This window comes from Podarcis cretensis (genome assembly GCF_951804945.1).
Source record: "Podarcis cretensis genome assembly, chromosome: 11".
In the NCBI taxonomy this organism is placed as follows: domain Eukaryota; kingdom Metazoa; phylum Chordata; class Lepidosauria; order Squamata; family Lacertidae; genus Podarcis; species Podarcis cretensis.
In genome coordinates this window covers 29,458,733-29,479,026 of record NC_137180.1, presented here as the reverse complement: position 1 = coordinate 29,479,026, position 20,294 = coordinate 29,458,733, and the positions used below count along the sequence as shown (strand labels likewise).

The 20,294-nt window shown below is 40.8% G+C and overlaps 1 protein-coding gene across 6 annotated transcripts in view; it reads right to left on the bottom strand.

Annotated features, from left to right (window-relative positions):
• Window positions 1-17,302, bottom strand: part of ARB2A (ARB2 cotranscriptional regulator A) — a 214,163-nt gene extending 196,861 nt beyond the window's left edge. For 2 of the 6 annotated variants that reach the window (XM_079995709.1, XM_079995710.1), the window contains exons 1-4: window positions 15,870-17,299; window positions 10,434-10,557; window positions 7,857-7,958; window positions 2,633-2,733 (exon numbers count right to left, since the gene is read on the bottom strand). In XM_079995709.1, the coding sequence (XP_079851835.1) occupies window positions 2,633-2,733; window positions 7,857-7,958; window positions 10,434-10,539 (309 nt within the window). In that variant the 5' untranslated portion in view covers window positions 10,540-10,557; window positions 15,870-17,299. Of the gene's footprint in view, window positions 1-2,632; window positions 2,734-4,076; window positions 4,250-7,856; window positions 7,959-10,348; window positions 10,558-15,869 lie in introns of those variants that run through there. The other 4 variants (XM_079995707.1, XM_079995706.1, XM_079995708.1 and 1 more) reach the window with 4 other exon arrangements.
• Between the last annotated feature and the right edge of the window lie 2,992 nt (window positions 17,303-20,294).

Genomic DNA, 20,294 nt, shown 5'->3' with positions numbered 1-20,294 from the left:
CCAAAGCTAAGTTTAGTACCTCATCGCAGAGACCCATTGTAAACAATACACTTGAGTCTAGCATCCCAGAGGCACAACAATATTTTAAAAAGCAAGGTATTATGCATCTTGAATGTAAATGTTACTGTCCATTCTTCTGAAAAATATACCTCCATCTGTGCTTTCTTGGCATGTTTCCCTGGAAGCAGGAGAGAAATACTTGGCACTGATTAATGTCATTATGCCATTTTAAGTTATATATACACTTCTGCTTGTGGACTAATTTTCATTCTCCCCACCTTGCTTCCTCTCTCTTTTAAGATAGTTACAATTTAAACTATTTAATGTTTCTTGGCATCTCAGTTAATAGTCTTTACTAGATACTAAAATGAAATCACAGGGCATCCTATTATAGTCATGATCTTAAGTCCCAAACATGCCACTGAAGAGGGAACACGTGTCTGCCAATGCCTTTCTAGTGCACACAAGAGGACCCAAACTGACTGAAACAACTGGAGACTTTTCTTTCTGCTCTATGTGCTCCAAGCAGGTCCTCCTTGCTCTCCTATGCATAAGGTTTAAATGTGCCCCCTATCTCCTCTGATAGCAATTCAGACAAGGGGAGGCGTGGGGGCCAGCATGGCACAGATCCACATGATTCCTAAAAGGCATGTCCTCCAAACCATCATCAAATTAAAGCTGACATTGCTTTCTGTGAATTGCACTAGATAAAAACCATTTTCAGTGCTTCCCAAACGCCACAACAGAAAAACATGGATCCAGCGCGCAGATCCTCATGAGTGTTAAAAGGAATTCCCTGAAAACAACTATCAAATAACTGATCACTGTGTCCATACAGATAAAGATGCATGACACTGTGTGCCTGAGTTCTGTACAGTGGTACCTCAGGTTAAGTACTTAATTCATTCCAGAGGTCCTGAAACTGTTCTTAACCTGAAGCACCACTTTAGCTAATGGGGCCTCCTGCTGCCTCTGCGCCGCCGGAGCACGGTTTCTTTTCTCATCCTGAAGCAAAGTTCTTAACCTGAAGCACTATTTCTGGGTTAGCGGAGTCTGTAACCTGAAGCATATGTAACCTGAAGCGTATGTAACTTGAGGTACCACTGTAATCCTGACTGCTAATAATCCAAGCTTCTCATATAACCACTTCTAGATGCACTATTTTCAGAGATTCTACAATACTGCAGAATGCTAACATATTGAAGATTGTTAGCCCAACTGAGCAGCAGTATAGGGCCGCCATACACCCGGAATTTCCAGCACATAGCTGGAAATTCAACGTCCAGGCAGAAATCCCTGAAATGTATTTTTCATTAAAAATAGCTCAAAAACTTTTTTGTCCAGACTTTCCTTTTTGAAACCCTAAATAATACTTTAATACTATTAAAATCAGTGTTCTAACCCCTTGCCTAATGTATTCAAACATTTCATGTATGCTTTTTAACAAACACAGCACACTAAATAAAGGCCTCTGCTAGTCCTCTCAAATTTTGGATGAAACCGCAAAAGCAAATGTAAGCAGAGAATACACAGACACATAAAGGTTAAGAAGTTTCAAAACATCATTCATGAGACATGAGATCAAACCAAGGAAAAACAAAACAAAACAAATCAGAAACTTGGCAACATCTTGCTATCCTGGATCTTGAACTATAGGTTTTTTTGCTACACCTTTTGTATAGCAGGAAGTCTGATACATTTTTTAAAATAAAATAATAAAAAAGACAAAATGAAAGTTAGTTTTTTTGAAAATCCTAAGATAATACTACCTGTATAACATGTTGCTCAAAATAGAGCAAATGCTGTGTTATAAAAATCTGAGGTTAATTATGTATTAATTATGTTAATTATGTAACTACACAAAGCAAGCAGCATGCTATCCAAGATGAATTAAATTTTGAACAGAAAAAATAAATTATGAAAATATTATCAGTTCACAAGAAAACTTAGTATTCAATGATTATGGTATGTGTTTACTGTTCATTTGTTTGGAATTCTACACAAATAAGACTTAGGAATAGCTGCAGGGTATCATACTGAAATGGACAACTCCACCTTATACATACTTGTAGGTATCTTGTTGCAAGCACAGGGCAAGCGTTCCTAAAGGACAATCAATAAAGGACAGGACACCTTTTCTTGCTTATCAGATATACTCAGCTAGGTAACCACATTGTATGGTTGCTACACATTTAGAGCAGGGCAGCTATGTTCCCGATGGGTCAGTTTACCTCTGCTTACAAGGCCATTTATTTCCATCATTTCCTTCAATTTAAAATGCAGTGGAACCTCAGTTCCTGAACACCTCCGTTGTGGTACGTTTCGGTTTTCGAACGCCCCAAACCTGGAAATAAATGCTTCAATTTTCAAACGTTTTTCAGAACCTGAACATGCGACACGGCTTCTACTGAGTGCAAGAAGCTCTTGCAACCAAGGGGAAGCTGCGGCTTGATTTTTGAATGTTTCAGAAGCTGAACGGGCTTCCAGAAGAGATTTCATTCGAGAACCAAGGTACCACTGTACTGAACTTTCCCCTCTCACTCATTTAACCAAGTACAATGTTAATATGCTACACAACAAATATAAACACAAACGTATACACAGCTATATATTGCTTGTATATAATATATACCTCTCCAAGAGCTTCATAGCGCTTTTGGTTCCATCTGTGCAAATCTTCACGGTAGTTAAAAACAAATGGCTCTCCCGTTTTTATATGTCTTAACTGTCCCTCTACAAAAGAAACAATATTAGATTCAGAACATGAGCTTTATAAGTGGAGAGAATGGTTCACTGTGGAAAAATAAAACTGTTCACTGTGCAGAAGTATTCATGGGTTGAATGCTGAAAACCATGAGCAAAAAGACTTCCCCATCTCCTCCTCTTCTAGAAAAGCCACTCCTGATAGCTGAAGGATCTTTCAGAAGGACCTGGGATGGGACATGAGCGAGTGCTGGGCAAAGGGTAATCAGGAAAATCTGACAAAACCACCTTGCAGAAGGGTTGAGAAGCTGAGGAGGGTACAGGAAATTCCCTACAGTGAGTATCCTTCCAATTCTCAGAATCTAATTCTATGAGGACATTCAAAGAACATGGGCAATACTATAATAAGCACACATTTCTAGATCAGATTCACAGCAGGTATAGAAAGACCCAGAGAAAATGAAATGCTTTACAAAAAACCCCCAGCATTTATTTTTCAGTGCTCCTACATATTTGACCGAAGCTGAATTTCACATATAAGATTTGATAATTAAGGAAGCCATCCTAATCCAAATCTGAATAGCATGTACCATGCTAATATTGAACACTGTGGATCTCAGACTATAGGGCAATGTTCACAATGCTATTGTATCAATTAGCAATGTGTATAGCTTATACTAATGTTTTCCTACATCTTTGTATCTTAAAAAATGTGTAAAGCAGCTAGACAAAAAAGTAACTTAACTGACACACTGCATTTAAATGGGAAAACAAGTACAGGTGAAATCTAAGCAGTCTCAAAATATGGGAATACTATAATTACATTAACTTTGTGCAAACCATAACTATTTTCATGCATTACTGTTCTCTTCAGATGGTACCTAATTACTGATAATATCAAAGTAGGTTAATACATTACAAGTTAAGTTCAAAGATCAAAGGAAATGCAAAAATAGTAGAGAGCAGAAATGCTAGAAACTGCCAAATGTTTTCTCTGAAAAACATTTTAGTCACAATGAAATTTGAAAGAAAAAAGATTATTAAAAGAGTATCTAAGACTTATTACTCCAAATCCTGAAATATCTGAATGTAAAAGCAGGGTTTAAATTACTAGAAATTATCTTAATGGGAAAGATAAAGTTTAATTATTTTTTTCTTTGCCCCAGCAAAGACAGTTTTGTACATGAAAGTCTTTTTTATTATTTGCTTGGAAAAGTCTTGAAGCCTCAAAATAAGTGAGAACTTTGTGTTATCTGCAGTATCTCCGCCTGTGAATATACTAATTACTAGTGTGAATAGAGAGAAATCAAAGTAGTTTTCTTTCTCAGCACTGTCATTACCTCAGTTTCAGTGTACTTTTCCCAATTACTAACCTCCAGGGGGAATGATCCTCCCCAACTTCATATCCAATATCTCAGGTCACATTATCCCTTTCTTCATGGCATAACATACTCTATGCTTCGTCCAAGGCTTCTAATTTTTTTAATTCTACACTCAGTTTCTATGCTCATTTTTAAGGCTGGTTATTGGTGAAGTGCCTCTCTCCCTAAGGAAATCACAGCATATTGTCTAGTAAGAATTGTAGTGTATTTTCGAGTTCTCTTAAGCATCACTGAAACATCACTTACTAAAATTTCATTATTGCTTTGCAAATCAGAATAAGACACGCCCCTTTCCTTCAAATACAGAAACAAAATCAATAGTCAAAATGCATTAGTGCACACATGAAAAATTCCAGCCAAACATGCCAATTTGATGGCAGTGGGAACAGGGATGTGTTCACTTGTCCTTAACAATTCTACTCAAAGTCTATATCATACATTCATATTCAGATTTCAAGTCATCTTAGCAATCAGACCTACACTATTAAATGTGCACTCTAGAAAGGAAACAGTAGAGATTGTACTGCTCTAAAAATAAGAAGCTGAAAAGTAAAAGTTGAACCACTCCTTTCAAATAGCATCACTTTCATGACACTTTTGGTTTCTAAGTACCTTCCTATGAAAGTCATCAGGGTATTAAAAACCTAAGTGTTGCATAAATGACTACATTTAGAGAAAAGCTTTTCCCCATAAAATTGGAAGGTATGAGACAATATTAAGAAGATCAAGGTTTTGGGTTGTTTTCTTATTCAGAATATAGGAACTACTTCATGTCAAGAGTAATACACATCTTTCAGTATGCTGTCTTTTACAAGTCACATGTTTTAGGGCCAAAAAAACCCCCACATGTTATGGTTGTAGACAGCCTTTATTTCTATGACTTATAAGGACACTCAACTCAGTGACAGTCAGCTGGATAGCAATGGTTATGACAGATTTCTATTTCACATGTAGCATTAAGATTTCTAGGGAGAAAGCTACAGCTCTCTTGTCAGATTTCTGCTTTGCAATATCCCCCAAGGATATCAAGACATGTGCTTTGTACAAGGCTGCTTATGGAAGGTGTAGAAGCTTCAGCTGGTATGGCCTAACCCCAGAAAGAACTGGATTTGTGGATGTGCATCAATAGTCCATTTTTACACTTCCTGTTGTTATCTGACTACAACTCAAAATACAAATTTTGAACCTGAATGGCATTGAATTTACTTAACTTACATACTGCACATTTCCTATGCTTACTCCCTTCCACTTTGGATCCTCATACAAAGTGCTCCATATATTTGCTGCTTAGGGCCAAACTATGTTACATTAAAAACATTTTTAACTACCATCTTAGAATAGGCTAACTCTCTTCCTTTACAAAAAGCAGCTGCACACACACACCACCTGGATGTGGACTACTTGGAAAAGTAATTTAAACTCTCCCCAAAGGTACTTCCTTGCTGGCTTTCAATGACAGATAAAGCTAATACTGCGTAGTGGAATCTTATTATATTTATGATGAAATGACCTAGTGGGTTCCACAGCAATTATTTCCTAGTAAATGTGTATAGCATTTCAGTCTTCCTCTTGGAACTTGCTTACTGCATCAAATCTCAAGTCCTGAAACAGATGCAATACCAGAGATTAAAAATAAATATATACAGAGGTGCTTTTAAACTAGCTTAAGGACAGAACAGGACAGGCTTAAGGCAGGCCCCTTTGGTATACATAGCCTTAGAGGTTTGCAGTGTTTCCTAGTATGGTAGGGGCTTTTTCTGCCAAGGCCAGAGCTTCACAGGCTTACCCTTTTAGGGCTTGTCTGAGACTTTAGTCTCCTAATTAACTGACCATTAGGAATCCAAAAAAGCCCATTAGGACATCTGCTTAACAACCTATTAAGTCAAAGATAAGTTACACAGAAGGCAGAAGACTCTTTTTATAGTGTGGTAAGAGTCTTTTGGATTAGTTCAGTGACTATACAATTCTCCCAGGCTTAAGGCTGAGGAACTTTCCTGAGCCAGGCCCTTGGGCTAGCTAGCATGAACTGCACAATTCCACTTCAAAGTTGGGCAACTTACGGTTGACAACATCAAAGCCTTAATTAGTTTCCTAAACAAAAGCAATTAAAAAGGGGGGTTAATTCAGTAAACAGTTATTGGGTGTGTTTTGTACTTTTAAATGTAAATTTAAACCATGGACAAATTATAAACTTGTTGAACATGGCCGCACAACAGCTCAATTTAAGCAGCTGAAACATAGTTGAACCCTTGTAAGACTACATGTATCTTGTCTAAGGTGACAATCTTGCCTTTTACAGTGTTCCAAAAATCTGGCTTCCATATGAGATCTAATACAAAGTATGATGAAAACCACTTAAGATTTTCCCTCCAGGGGCAACTCTGAGACTTACATGCTTTGTATTCTTAAAGAGTAAGCAGCAGCATAAATTGCCATTACTCCAACCATCTAATAGCACAAGAATTTTGTTGCAAACAAAAAACTCTCTCAACTTGTGGAATGCTCTCCCCAGGGAGGTTCAGCTGGAGCCTTCATTATACACCTTTAGACACCAAGCAAAAATGTTCTTCAACCAGGCTTTTTACTGATTAACATCCTATACCCTTTTAAATGTGTTTGTGGAAGGGTGTGCAGGGATGGGGTATATTAATTTGTGGACCCCCTATTTTATTATTTTGTGTTTTTATCTTGTATTTTTATGTTGTGGACTACTCTGAGATCTACAGATAAAGGGCTATATACAAACTTAATAAAATAAACAAATAAATAAATTACTTCCAAAAGCTTCTTCATTTATTTCCAGTGAGCAATTGCATGCATGCAAAGCTAGACATAGGTCAGGTTCATGGCAACTCTGGAAACAATTCTCATTAAAATCAACTAGATTTGCTTTGAGCTATGTTTGAGATCACAGCTGCTATGACAGCACAATATCCTGATTCCAAATATATTGCATAATAATACATTACATAGTAATATATAGTAAAGAATTAAGAAGATGATGATGATGGATTTGTTATTATTTCCCCCACTATGTTTTCAGCTGTTCTTATTTTAAATGTAAGTCACCTAGAGTCCATCATGGAAAAATGTGGGGTATAAATATATAAGAACAACAACAAACACAGAAGTTAAGCAGGCTACCTACAAACTAACTTGTTAGAAAAGTGTTTCCCAAAGTGGGCGCTACCACCCCCTGGGGGCTAATGAGATTACTTAGGCGCTCGGTGTGCAAATGACTATCACTTGGGAAAGTTGATATCACTAAATCAAGTTAATCAATTTTAGTGAATTAGAATTTTGAGTAAATGTGAAATTACTTGTTACTGTATTGCTTTTATTGTGTTATTATCTTTCTTAATGGGTTGTGAAAACCACTATTCTGAATAAGGCTTTTGATAGTGTTCAGTAGGGGGCATTGATGATGAGTTTACAGAACCAAGAGGGCAGTGGCCTGAAAAAGCTTGGGAACCATTGGCTTGGAAAAAATTGAACAGAAATTTTCAATGAGGCACCACTACCATTCTGAGCAACTGTGTTCCTATGTTTAGAATGGCCCAAGGAAAAACTACAGTAACATAAAATATGTTATTTGTGATCAGATGAAAACAGGATGTATTTGAATATTTGAGACTATTACTTTAGTTGCATTGTTTAAAACAGTTGTACAAAGAAATCAGACTCAAACAGCAAGCTATGAATCAAAGTTCTGGGGGGAAATATTAATATTCAATCACTTCTAAATGAGTTCTTACAACATTCATTACTTACTTTCATTAAAAGCATATTCGAATCCTTCAAGTGTATCAGGAAACTCAAGAGGTGGCTCATCTTTTTTCATCAGTTCATCCAAGTCTATTCTAGACAACAAATCTGAAAAAGGGTGGGGAAGAAATTTGTCTTTCTGTAGACTGCAAATTCACTTAATTACTCGCCCTTCTTCTTTTTTAAGTGTCTTTAAAAAAAAAGTATTCTAGAATACATTGAACAAGTTTTTATTTGGAGTTCAGTACTCCTTTGAATAACAGATATTAGATTTAGCTGGACAATTATTAATCCATCCCAACGACAGGTTTCTACATACATAGATCATTTTATCATAACAAGAGGAACCAGCAGCAAAGTGTTGCAGTGTATCATCATGCCCAACTTCAGGTTTTCCCCAAAGATCAGTTGTTACCTCCCTCTTCTTTCTCAGTTGACTCATTTTGGCTCCATATCTGCCAACACTCAACCACAAAGTTTGCTACTGGAGGGAGTGATAATGCAAGAGTAACTGAAGCAATGTGAAGGCTGCCAGAGACAACAATGAAGTACTTTAGAATGAAACTTACTTAGAAACTGTCCAACTTTTCATTTCTACTATTCTTGTAATTTCAAAATCAAGGCAGTACAGTCTTCTACATTGCCAAAGGGCATATGGTAACACATCTGAAATTTTTCTGAGGAATCTGTTATTTTGGGGGGGAAGCAGCAGAGGTTTCCTCACTCCTATTTACAGAGTGATGCTACCCCAAACTAATCCGTACTGGGAAGAAAAAGGATCAGTCACTATAAAATTCTGCTTTGCTGTGGAAAGCACATGGAACATAGTGAATTTATGCCAGTGGAAAGTATTGTTGGCATAACCACTAATCTGGAAGGAGATTGTCAGAGCAAAGAGAAACATGTGAAGTTAGTAATGTAGCAGGGGTTGATGGCTTAGCTCAGATCTGATCATCAAACCAAGTGTTAGTCCTACACACCAAAATGGGAAAAAAACGCAGCCCACTTAGTAAGTAGAAGGCCCACATGAATAAACCAGAGGTCTGCATGCTGAACCCATACACTAAGTTATTATTTGCTGTTCTTATACACAGTGGGCCATGGAAGCATCTAATGTGGGTGGGAACACAGTGGGCTCTTCCTAGGAGTGTGTTTCAGCATTCACTTGGGGAGAAGGCTTTGACCAGGTTGTTGGAAAGCACTGAGCAATTTCTGCAGTCACACTTTGGCTGGTGCCTTCTGTATAGTTGTATTATCAGATATTACCAGTCACAATACTGTGATTGATAGGTGACAGTGGAGTTGCAAAGGATGAGGTTTAAGCAATAGCCAATCACTCTGTACTGTTTTGTTTCCATTAGTTTTGCTTTGCTTTTTGCACCAGTGCTGAAGCATAGAGTTTCACGTACGCTATGCAATCATGAGTGTGGCTTATTTGTAACTTAAGATATTTGGGGCAGGGAGGGAGAGAAAAGCATTTGCTTTTTACTATCGCATGTCAGCATGGCCCACACACTTTTCATTTCCATAGCATATGTAACAGGAAACATGGAGCATATTGGTCCCATACTGACTAAAGTAAAAGATGTTCAATATGACTTGGATTCATTGATAAAATGCGTCCACAATGACACATACATTGTCAGTGTCAGGATGTGCATCCATTTACTCCAGATGTTCATGTAGAGAACCTATATTAACATGGGTAATATCACAAGTCAAGAAATTGGATCTAGAGAACTTTGCTCATGCAAGGAAGGACACATATTCCCACCCCCCTTCTCACATTTCTCCATGCTATTATAATCTGAAACCAGTTTTGTTATGGCATTATTGTAAGCTTAGATACTCTGGGTGACAGTTAGCTAAGTTTTGCTCAGAACAGACCCACTGGAATTAATAAACATGACTACGGTCAATTAGTTTCATTTGGTCTACTCTGAGTAAAACTTTGTTGAATACCACTCATTACTTTTTCAGCAGACATCTGTCTGCAGTATTATTCTGATGTCCACATTAACAAGGTGCCACCAAGTGCATCAAGGTCCCTGCTTCAACCTGGCACCTTGTAGAGATCCCATTTCACATCTAATATGCCCCAAATACCTTTGTGCCATCTCACTTCATCTCTGGATATGCCTGACTACAATGCACACCACTGAATCTAGGCTCTAAGAGTTTTGCAGCAATGTGAACTGGGTGTAACAATATTATTTAAAACACTGTTTTAAAGAAATATTTTACTCATCATTTGGAAAATAGAATATTGTATACAACATTGTATTTTAGTTTCCCCAGATTTTCCAGTTTTTCCATTTCCGGATTTGGCAGGAAAGACTAGGGGGGGTGTTGTTCACATCTCTGTATACAGGTAACAGCATTCCCACTGTGTGTATTGGCTTCCTTTTCCAGAGAAAGAAAAAAGAAACCTAGACAGGCAGTGGTAAGAAATGTATAACAGCTGAGAATGTGGGTTGCACTCATTTGCACTTGCTCACCTGTTTCACTAATCACACAATTATAGTTCATCAGAGCAAAGTCTACGGAGTGCCTATGGAGGAGAAGTTCCAAATTAATTTGTACCCTTTAATGCTGTAGTCTTCTCTTTTTCATCAGGACCTCCCTGTTGAAGCTGTGCCATGCTTATCCAAATTCTCAGCCAGATTAAAATAATGGAGGGAACATGCATCAATCTTGGGAGGATGAGCTGAAAAATTAAAGAAAGTTCAGAATTTGCAGTCAGTTTGGTTCCACTTCAGAATGTTTCTTGAAAATGATCAGCAGTGTAAAACTGTATTTAATTGAATTTATTGTATCTCACCTAAGGTACTCTACCTTGCAGTCTCTAAAATAGCCAAAACAAAAAACAACAGAACAGTATTTCTAATATGAAACAATCCTCAAGTTAAAACCAATTACAGAAACCATCGCAACAAAAAACACAGTAATAATTCCAACACAGCAAAGCACAAACAGGAAAATGATCAGCCAAAGGTCATTTTCAACAGCCAGGCCTTTACCAGCAGCTTGAAAACATACAGTGACAGGACTTGGCACAAACTGTTTGGCAAGGCATTTCACAGGATAGGCACCACCTAAAAGAATAACCAAGCTCTGGTTGTCATTAGCTGTACAGTGGTACCTCGGGTTACATACACTTCAGGTTGCATACACTTCAGGTTACAGACTCCGCTAACCCAGAAATAGTACCTCGGGTTAAGAACTTAATTCATTCTGGAGGTCCGTTCTTAACCTGAAAGCACCACTTTAGCTAACAGGGCCTTTCTGCTGCCACCGGAGCACGATTTCTGTTCTTATCCTGAAGCAAAGTTCTTAACCCGAGGTACTATTTTTCCACCTTCGCCGCATCAAGCAGTTGGTCCCTTACCTTTCCCGCCCCGACCTGGCCACAGTGATCCATGCAACGGTCATCTCCAGGCTTGACTACTGTAATTCGCTCTACGCGGGGCTGCCCTTGAAGCTGTCCCAGAAACTCCAGCGGGAACGGAATGCTGCAGCGAGGCTCCTCATGGGGTCTCTGCCATGGGAGCATATTCACCCAGTGCTTTTCAAGCTGCACTGGCTCCCAGTGGAGTACAGGGTCAGATTTAAGGTGCTGCTTTTGACCTTTAAAGCCCTTCACGGCCTAGGACCCTCGTACCTACGGGACCGCCTCTCCTGGTATGCCCCACGGAGAGCCTCAAGGTCCATAAATAACAACACCCTAGTGGTCCCAGGCCCTAAGGAAGTTAGATTGGCTTCAACCAGAGCCAGGGCCTTTTCAACTCTGGCTCCGGTCTGGTGGAACGCTCTGCCTCATGAGACCAGGGCCCTGCAGGATCTGATTTCTTTCCGCAGGGCCTGTAAGACAGAGTTGTTCCGCCTGGCCTTTGGCTTGGAGCCAATTTGATTCCCTCTCTCCCTCTCTTTCTTTTTTCTTTTCCTTCTCCTCCTGCGATGAGGCTACATTTTAATATTTTAATGTTCCATTATTTTAATGTTGTATTTTATTTTTGTTTTTAAGTTGTAATCATTCATCTTGTTTTTATTATTGCTTGTAAGCCGCTCTGAGCCTGGCCTTGGCTGGGGAGGGCGGGGTATAAATAAAATATTATTATTATTATTATTATTATTATTATTATTATTATTATTATTACTGGGTTAGTGGTGTCTGTAACCTGAAGCGTCTGTAACCCGAGGTACCACTGTAGGCCTCAGATGATGATCAAAGCATGCTGAAAGTAACATAAGGGGAAAGATGTCCCAAGTCCCAAGATGTTTTGCTTTAAAGTTTAATACCAGTACCTTGAATTGAACCCTGAAACAAACTACCAGCTAACATAAGTCATGGGAAATCCACTATATGGCAATTAAAGCACCTAGCAACCATCAGTAACCTAGATGTAGCATTTTGTAGAAATTGCAATTTCCAAGAGAGTCTGTAAATCCAAACTGAAATCAGATGGTCTCACCACCAGTAGTACTTCTGTTTTGTCTAGATTAAGATGCAGCTTACTCCACCTTTTCCAGGCTTTCACATCTACCAACTGCCTCTTTAGAATCAAGTGAAAATTAGAGAGAGAGCTGGGTGTCATAAGCATCATGATGAGATTGTATTCAAATCTCTAGACCTTTTCTTGTAGCATGGGCACAAAACTTAACCTTAACCATGCCAAACCCCATAAACCAAGGGGAACAGCAGCCATTCCCCAGCAGCCACCTTCTGAGTCCTATCTGCAGGAATGAGCAGATACACATCAACACTGTACTCCAATTCCCTTCCCATCAAGATGGTCTAGAAGGATACTAGAGTCAGTTGAAGATTCAAGAAAATAGGGTCACATTTCCTTTATTCATCTTCTGGCACAGAACATAACCAAAGGTGATCAAGAAAGTTTTTATGCCTAACCCAAGTCACAATCCAGACTGGAAGCAATCTTGATAATCTGTTTTATCCAAAAGTTCTTTGAGCCGCTTTATAAAAGCTAAAATACTTTTTTTAATTGAGAAAAAGATACAATACTATCTGCAAGCTGAGCAGGACGGCACCTTCCAATGGAACAGAATGTGCCTGTGCTCTAAGAGCAATGTCTTAACCGAATAGGAATGATTGTGATGCCATGCATATATACCTAGGCCCAAGTCTGCAGGGTTTCGATTCTCTTCCTGAAGTAATCCCCAGCTCATATCCTTAATCTTGCTCACCCTTTAAACCTGCATTCATCCCGCAACTTTTGCCAGCTTCTTCTGTAAGACTGGAAATATCCAATATGAATTTCCATTTACAGCCACTTTCTTCTAACCTTATTTTTCCATCTTTTACACACTCCCACTCTTCCTTGACTCTGTCCATCTCCAGGCCCACAATATCCGTGACACAAAGCTGTAGGGCTCTCCCCTTCTGGCCACAGCTGACTGTGCTAGGCCTCAACACTTGGTTAGCTAAAGCTTGAGATCCTATAGCAGAGCAGGATCATGATGATCAACATTAGCTTCAGAATTTGCACCCTAGCCTTCCACATTTTTGTCTCAACTATATCAGCTCCTTTTCCAACCTTTAAATTCTTTCTCATTCATCCAATTTGTGGGCCTCCCACAGCACACCTTTCACCTGGGACGCAGGTGGCGCTGTGGGTTAAAGCCTCAGCGCCTAGGGCTTGCCGATCGAAAGGTCGGCGGTTCGAATCCCTGCGGCGGGGTGCGCTCCCGCTGCTCGGTCCCAGCGCCTGCCAACCTAGCAGTTCGAAAGCACCTCCGGGTGCAAGTAGATAAATAGGGACCGCTTACCAGCGGGAAGGTAAACGGCGTTTCCGTGTGCGGCTCTGGCTCGCCAGAGCAGCGATGTCACGCTGGCCACGTGACCTGGAAGTGTCTCCGGACAGCGCTGGCCCCTGGCCTCTTAAGTGAGATGGGCGCACAACCCCAGAGTCTGTCAAGACTGGCCCGTACGGGCAGGGGTACCTTTACCTTTACCTTACAGGGTATTTCTTCTAGGATACTGGCAGAAATTCTCACCTTTAGGTCCCTAAATTTCAGCCACTAACCACATACCATTTTCCTTCTGGAAACAAAAAACCATTTGTAGCATAAAATGAATTTTGTCCTTGGGGTGTGTGTTTACTACATCAGTCAATGTTAGCAGATTGGGGTAGTAAAACACCCAATTGTTTTGTCATAGGTCAGGGAAAGGTTAAGAAAATGTGTTGTGTGCCAATAGATTAGAAGAAACCTTATTCCTCTAACCCAGGGCAGTTTTCTTGCAGTTTTCTTAATGGGGTCAGAAAAATACACCACAAAACAGTTAATATTAGCTTGCTTTTAATGCAACTGTGATTTTATATTTTATACTTTTTATTTTATCTTATTAGTCAGTTGACCATTATAAATACCTGACTTGCTTTCAAGTATCTGCACTATTTTAGTTAATAATATCTTCACATTCCCTCTCAACAGACAGCAGTTAAGCATGTATACAAACTCTTTGACATCAAACAATGTAAATGCAATGAACTTGGGTGAGGGAGCTCAGAAGCAGTAGGCAGCAATATATTAAAAGGTAACAGCTGCTAGTAAATACTGATATTAATACCTCAACCTTGCAAATAATTTATTTAATTTTACTGATTTAATCTAGCATGGTCCAGACTGTTTAAAACGTTGATCTCATTTCTTGTGAGTTTTGCGTTTATGCTGCACACCAGTCTGAAATCTGATATAATGAAGGGTGTGTGTGTGTATGCAAAAACAACAATGACCAAGTGCAGCACTTATTTTATGCAAGCTTGCCTGAGTACATTTCTCAGCCTCAATTTTCTGTGGCAAGTCCAGACATCTGTGAAAAATACCCTCACAGCCCTGGCATACAACCCCCCCCCCTTATATTCTACAGGACTGTTATTTGTTGCTCAGACTCCTGTTTCAAGTCTCTAACCTTTTAAGTCAGCTTTGCAATGCCTCTACATTTCTGGCCACAACCTTTCCAAAAGCTAGCACTCTTTGCCACCCCCCCCCCAGAAAAAGTCAAGACTGTGGGAAACACAAAAGACCTGCAACTCACATGTTGCTAAGCAATACTACATAACCTACCCGAAACAGCTAGAAAAATTTGGACAGAGCTCAAGCGACTAATCTAGCAATCAGAAACGTACCAGGTGAACGTTTTAATTTCATTTATACGACAATTATTTATGTTTTTACATGCAAGCCAAGTTTGGGAAAAGAAATAAAAGTTGACTCAGCATTTACATACTGTCAGGTGAAAAAAGGAATTCCCATGGGGGAAGGATATAGTGTGGGGACTCCAGCTGCTGCCTGGTAAAAGTGACAACAGCAAAACATCACAGCGCAGCGAGATCCTGATTGTTATGCATACATTTAAGGCACTCGGCTGAGCAGCAAACACGGACTATATGCCAAATGTGAAGAGGAACACATTTTTTAAAAGAGGCCAGTGACAGGCTCCTGCCATCCCTCTCCCTCCCTCTTCCCGGGGCCAAGGTCCTGGCGATCTTTTTTCTCTGAGCGACAAGCCCAATTCTCCCCGCCCCCAGAGCAGAGCGCCAGAGCCAGGAAACAACGTGGGCGAAGCAGCTTGAAAGGAAAAGGGACTCCTGTGATTTCTGACGCGGCGGCCACCTTGTACTTCCTGGTCGCACCAGCCAACCAGGAGGAAGAACAAGAGCGAGGGCAGCTACCGCTCAAAGGCAGCGGCGCTCCGCCCGAGGGGGACACGCGAGCTCCCGCCACCTCAGAGGCGGGTAGGGAAGAGGACGGTGCCCCCGCCGCCTGTGGTCAGGCGCAGCTCGCACCCTCGCGGCTGAAGGCCACGCAGCCCGCGGCGGAAGGGAGGCGGCTTCCCCTCCGCCGCCTCCACCCCTCAGTCCTCTCTCTTTCACACACGGACACACGCACAACACCTGAAGGAGGGGGTGAGGTGAGCCTCTGCCATTCTCCTCAAGCGGGGGGGGGGAGGGGCGGCCGTTGGCGCGCGCAAACCTCGGCGCAACGGCTGCAACGTACCTGCTGCCGCCCTTCCCGGTGGAGGGGAGGGGAGGGGGCGTGGCCAAGGCTTGTTACCGGGAGACGCGCCGCCGCTTCTCGCCTCACTGTTTTGTAATGGGGGGGAGGGAGGGTTGTCCCGCCCTCGTTTCCTTGCTTTGCCTTCCCCTTTTTTCCCGCCCTTTCCTTTCCCCTCAGCTCCACAGACGAGAGGCGAATTTCGAGAGTTCCACTTCCGGGCCCGGGGGAATGACGTCACACACAACCCACGCGCAATCGAACTAAGGGACAAAAGGAAGGCAGGGGAGGGGCTTCCTTCCTGCCCGCCCACCCGCTTCCTGCGCTCAGAGAAGTCGCTGTCAAGTCCGGATCGAGAGAGAGCGCGCCGAGGCGTCAGCGAGATAATACGCTGGGTCAACAGTGAGCATGCGCAGCTCCCCTCGGAGTCTGCTCAGTAAGAGCCGGCGAAGCCGCCCGTAGCTTCTCTTCTGCCCTCAGTTGAAGGAAGTTCCATCTCAGTACGATTAGCCAAAGCACTCAGATCCCTTGCTTGAAGCCCCAAACAAACCTGCCTGGATGCATTTTGGCTTGCCTCCTGATGAAAGTGACCGTGTGGCGATTGATAATAGCGTCATCCCTAAGTAGTAGCAGTTGTCAGGACATTGTCCTGTTCGCCTCTGCATTGTTTCATTCTTATTTTGGACATTGTGGTAGATTGCAATGTTTAGCTGGTGATGTATTGCGATGTTAAAAACCAGATATCACTCAGCCTTCATACATGTCGTGATATATTGCCAGGTCAAATATTATGAAACAGTTATCGCAATGCGAACTCCAAACCAATATATTCCCCAGTCCTAACAACTACTGTGGAAAAGTAGTGGTTTCCATGTTAGGGATCATTAGGAAAGGGATTGAAAATAAATCTGCCAACATCTTAATGTCATCTATAGTGAGACCACACACAGAATATTGTGTACAGTTCTGGCTGCGTCACTGCAAAAAGCATGTAGAACTGGAAAAGTTTCAGAAAAGGGCAACCAAAACAATCAAGGGTTTGAAGCAACTACATTTCAGGCTCTTTAGTTTAGAAAAATGGTGAGTAAGGGATGGGGAGGGAGATGAGAGTGTATAAAATTATGCATGCTGTGAAGAAAGTGGCTAAATAAAAGTTTTTATCTCCTGTAATACTAGAATACATGGCCATCCAATGAAGTTGAATGTTTGAAGATTCAAGACACTAAAAAGCATTTCACACAATTCATATTGAATGTTAAAAAGTGATGTCCTATATCCACTGTCAGAGGCAATATGTCTCTATATACCAGATGCTGGGAATCACAAATGGGGCAAGTGTGGTTGGTCAAGTGTGAGAACAGGATGCTGAATAGATGGCTCCAGCAGACCTCTTCTTAAGGTGCCCCAGAAACAATGCACCTCCCCTTTACCCTTGAAGGAGATACCTGAGGTGGTAATGTAGCATTGCAGTATTACTTCTTCTGCTGGATAGTGGGAAATTGGCCCACTGTTGAGTCCTTTGCCAGGCTCTGGGGCTCAGTAAGTGTCTGGCATTGAAGCCCTTGCCTGTGAGTCCCTACCTGTGATCATTTGTTGTTCCTGACCAAGTAAGGCACTGCTTCCCAAACAGTGGTCCATAACCTACCAATGGTGCCTTACTTGGTCAGGAACAACAAATGATCACAGGTAGAGACTCACAGGCAAGGGCTTCAACGCCAGACACTTACTGAGCCCCAGAACTGACGTCATGGGAACTTCTGAAGTTTATTCAAAGGAATACCTTATTTAATTTCAATGACATACGGGACATCTTTGGGGGAGGAGTTGATGAAAACTACATTGCCCTAAAGCAAGTCAATTTAACATAATAACCCATTTGGTTTTGGGACAGTGTGTTCCACATGATTTCTAAAATTCTGAATATTGCAGGCTTGACCTTATTTCAAGGAGCAAAGAAAGAAATTTAAGGCATTAATAATCCATTTCCTTGTAGCAGCTTGATGGAGATTGCCTTCTTATGGAGAAGGGATCATTTGCTAACTTTGGGAAACTGGTACAATAGGGTTTAGAAGGTTACACTTGTAGACGAACTAGCACAAGATGGTATAGTGCTCAGAGGCAGCATTACTGGAGATAAATTTTATGATCAACTGTTTCCCTTGATTTCTTTCATTAATTCCTCATCAGAACGTAGACCAACTTCTTTTTGTTATCCTGAACCTTATCTTGATATTTCAGATTTTCTTTCTTTATATATCATGTCATTGACTCCCTCCAAGGTTTAAAGAAGGCTGTTGTTAACTTTGCAAGTCTGCTTATGTAATCAATCCTTTATGCTTGGCATTTATTGATATATTCTTTCCAAAGTGTGTAACAAGGACTCATTGTTCATTTATGTATTTCCCCCCCTTGATACAACGTTTGGAATGTTTGGATAAGTTTAATGTTTTGTCTGTAGTTGTGTGTGTGGTTACTTGCCTAGCTGACACTCCCATACTCCTCCTTTTCTCCAGTCTCCAGTTCCCCTTTATGGGGAAGGCTTGCAGCTCAGCAGTAGAGTATTTGCTTTGCATGGGGTTTTTATTTTATTTTACAACTTATCTGGATGAAGACATAGCTGAATTCATAATGACCAAGTAGCTAAGGGCATACCTCAATCTGTCCTCGTCTTCTGGATGATTCCAAACCATCTAAAAATATTATATATTTGCTCTTCTGAATTACATGCTTTCAAAAAAGTTCTTTTCGTTATCTTCAAAGATAATAGATTTTTTAAAAGAATAAAATACAAAGAGCATGAAGAACAAGGGTTGTACCACCAGTCATGAAAAAATGAAGGGCACTGATATTTTAATAATATCAAGCATAATCTATCTGAATGACAGGAAATGACATGTGATAGTCCCAGGGCAATCTGAGTACCACTTACCTTCATCAACCAATGCCAATCTCCTGGAAGTCTTTGTAAAGGTAAAGGTAAAGGTACCCCTGCCCGTACGGGCCAGTCTTGACAGACTCTGGGGTTGTGCGCCCATCTCACTTAAGAGGCCAGGGGCCAGCACTGTCCGGAGACACTTCCGGGTCACGTGGCCAGCGTGACATCGCTGCTCTGGCCAGAGCCAGAGCCGCACACGGAAACGCCGTTTACCTTCCCGCTGGTAAGCGGTCCCTATTTATCTACTTGCACCCGGAGGTCCTTTCGAACTGCTAGGTTGGCAGGCGCTGGCACCGAGCAGCGGGAGCGCACCCCGCCGCAGGGATTCAAACCGCCGACCTTTCGATCGGCAAGTCCTAGGCGCTGAGGCTTTAACCCACAGCGCCACCTGCGTCTTTGTAGGGAAAGGTTATTTCCTGCCTTCTTTTGAATTTTAACAGGGGAAGAGTAGTAGCTGATCTCCCAAAGTGTATTATTCAAAACATGTTGGAATTATCACACTTCTTTCCTTATTTGTTCAGTTTTTTTATGCAGGATATTAACCCTGCACTTGTGTGACTTTCCATATATTCTTTTTGTCAGTAAGAAAAAGCAGCTGCTGGGTGATCCTCTAAAGTGGGATTGCATGTGGAGGCTAGATGACTATTAAAATCAAACAAGGCAGGTCTTGCAAGCAGTAGTTAAATCACCAGTAGGTTCGGTTAAAGCTGTAATATTCCCATTGCCTTAGGAGTGCATGCGTAATTGCCCCTGTGTTCTTGAAGTCTGATCATGCAAGACAAAGAATGCCCTCAGCTTTCAGTTATGCACTTGGTTGCAACCAGCACTTTGCAGGCAGCGATCACATTTCCCAGAATTAGGTTCTCAGCCTCCATGTGTCATGATAATGTTTGTATGGGATGGATTTTCATTTGCACTCAGTACTTGATCTGTGCCCAAAAGGGCTATTTCTTTGTTCACATTGAAGTGCAGACTGCCAAGAGAACATAAAATAATCTTTTCGAATTCAGGAACAGCTCATTTATTTTGGGTTCAATATTATTCTGTCAAGAATAAAAGGGAAATAAATATCCACATTAATTTTGCATTTACTAAAAAAAATATTAAAGGGTTGTTTCCCACATTACAAATTTTGACACTAGGGGGCTCCCCACAAGTCATTTTGAGATAATGTATTTGAATCACTTTGAAGTATTAAATTGCGGTATATAAATACTATGCGCTTCTGTTGTTATGACTGCTACTATTATGCCTTTAAAAAGTAATGTGATAGAGCTGACTACACATAGCTGGATTTCAGAAAGACGAGTACTGCAAGTTCTGGAACCAACTCAACATGAACAATACAGTTCTCAAAACTAATGAGATGTAACCCAGCATTTCTATGTAAGATTTTCAGGAAATGACATCTTAGAAATTACAAACAGTATATTTTGTCTTGTGCATTTTAATCCTCAGAGGAAACAGCACAACTATATGAACTACGCATGTCA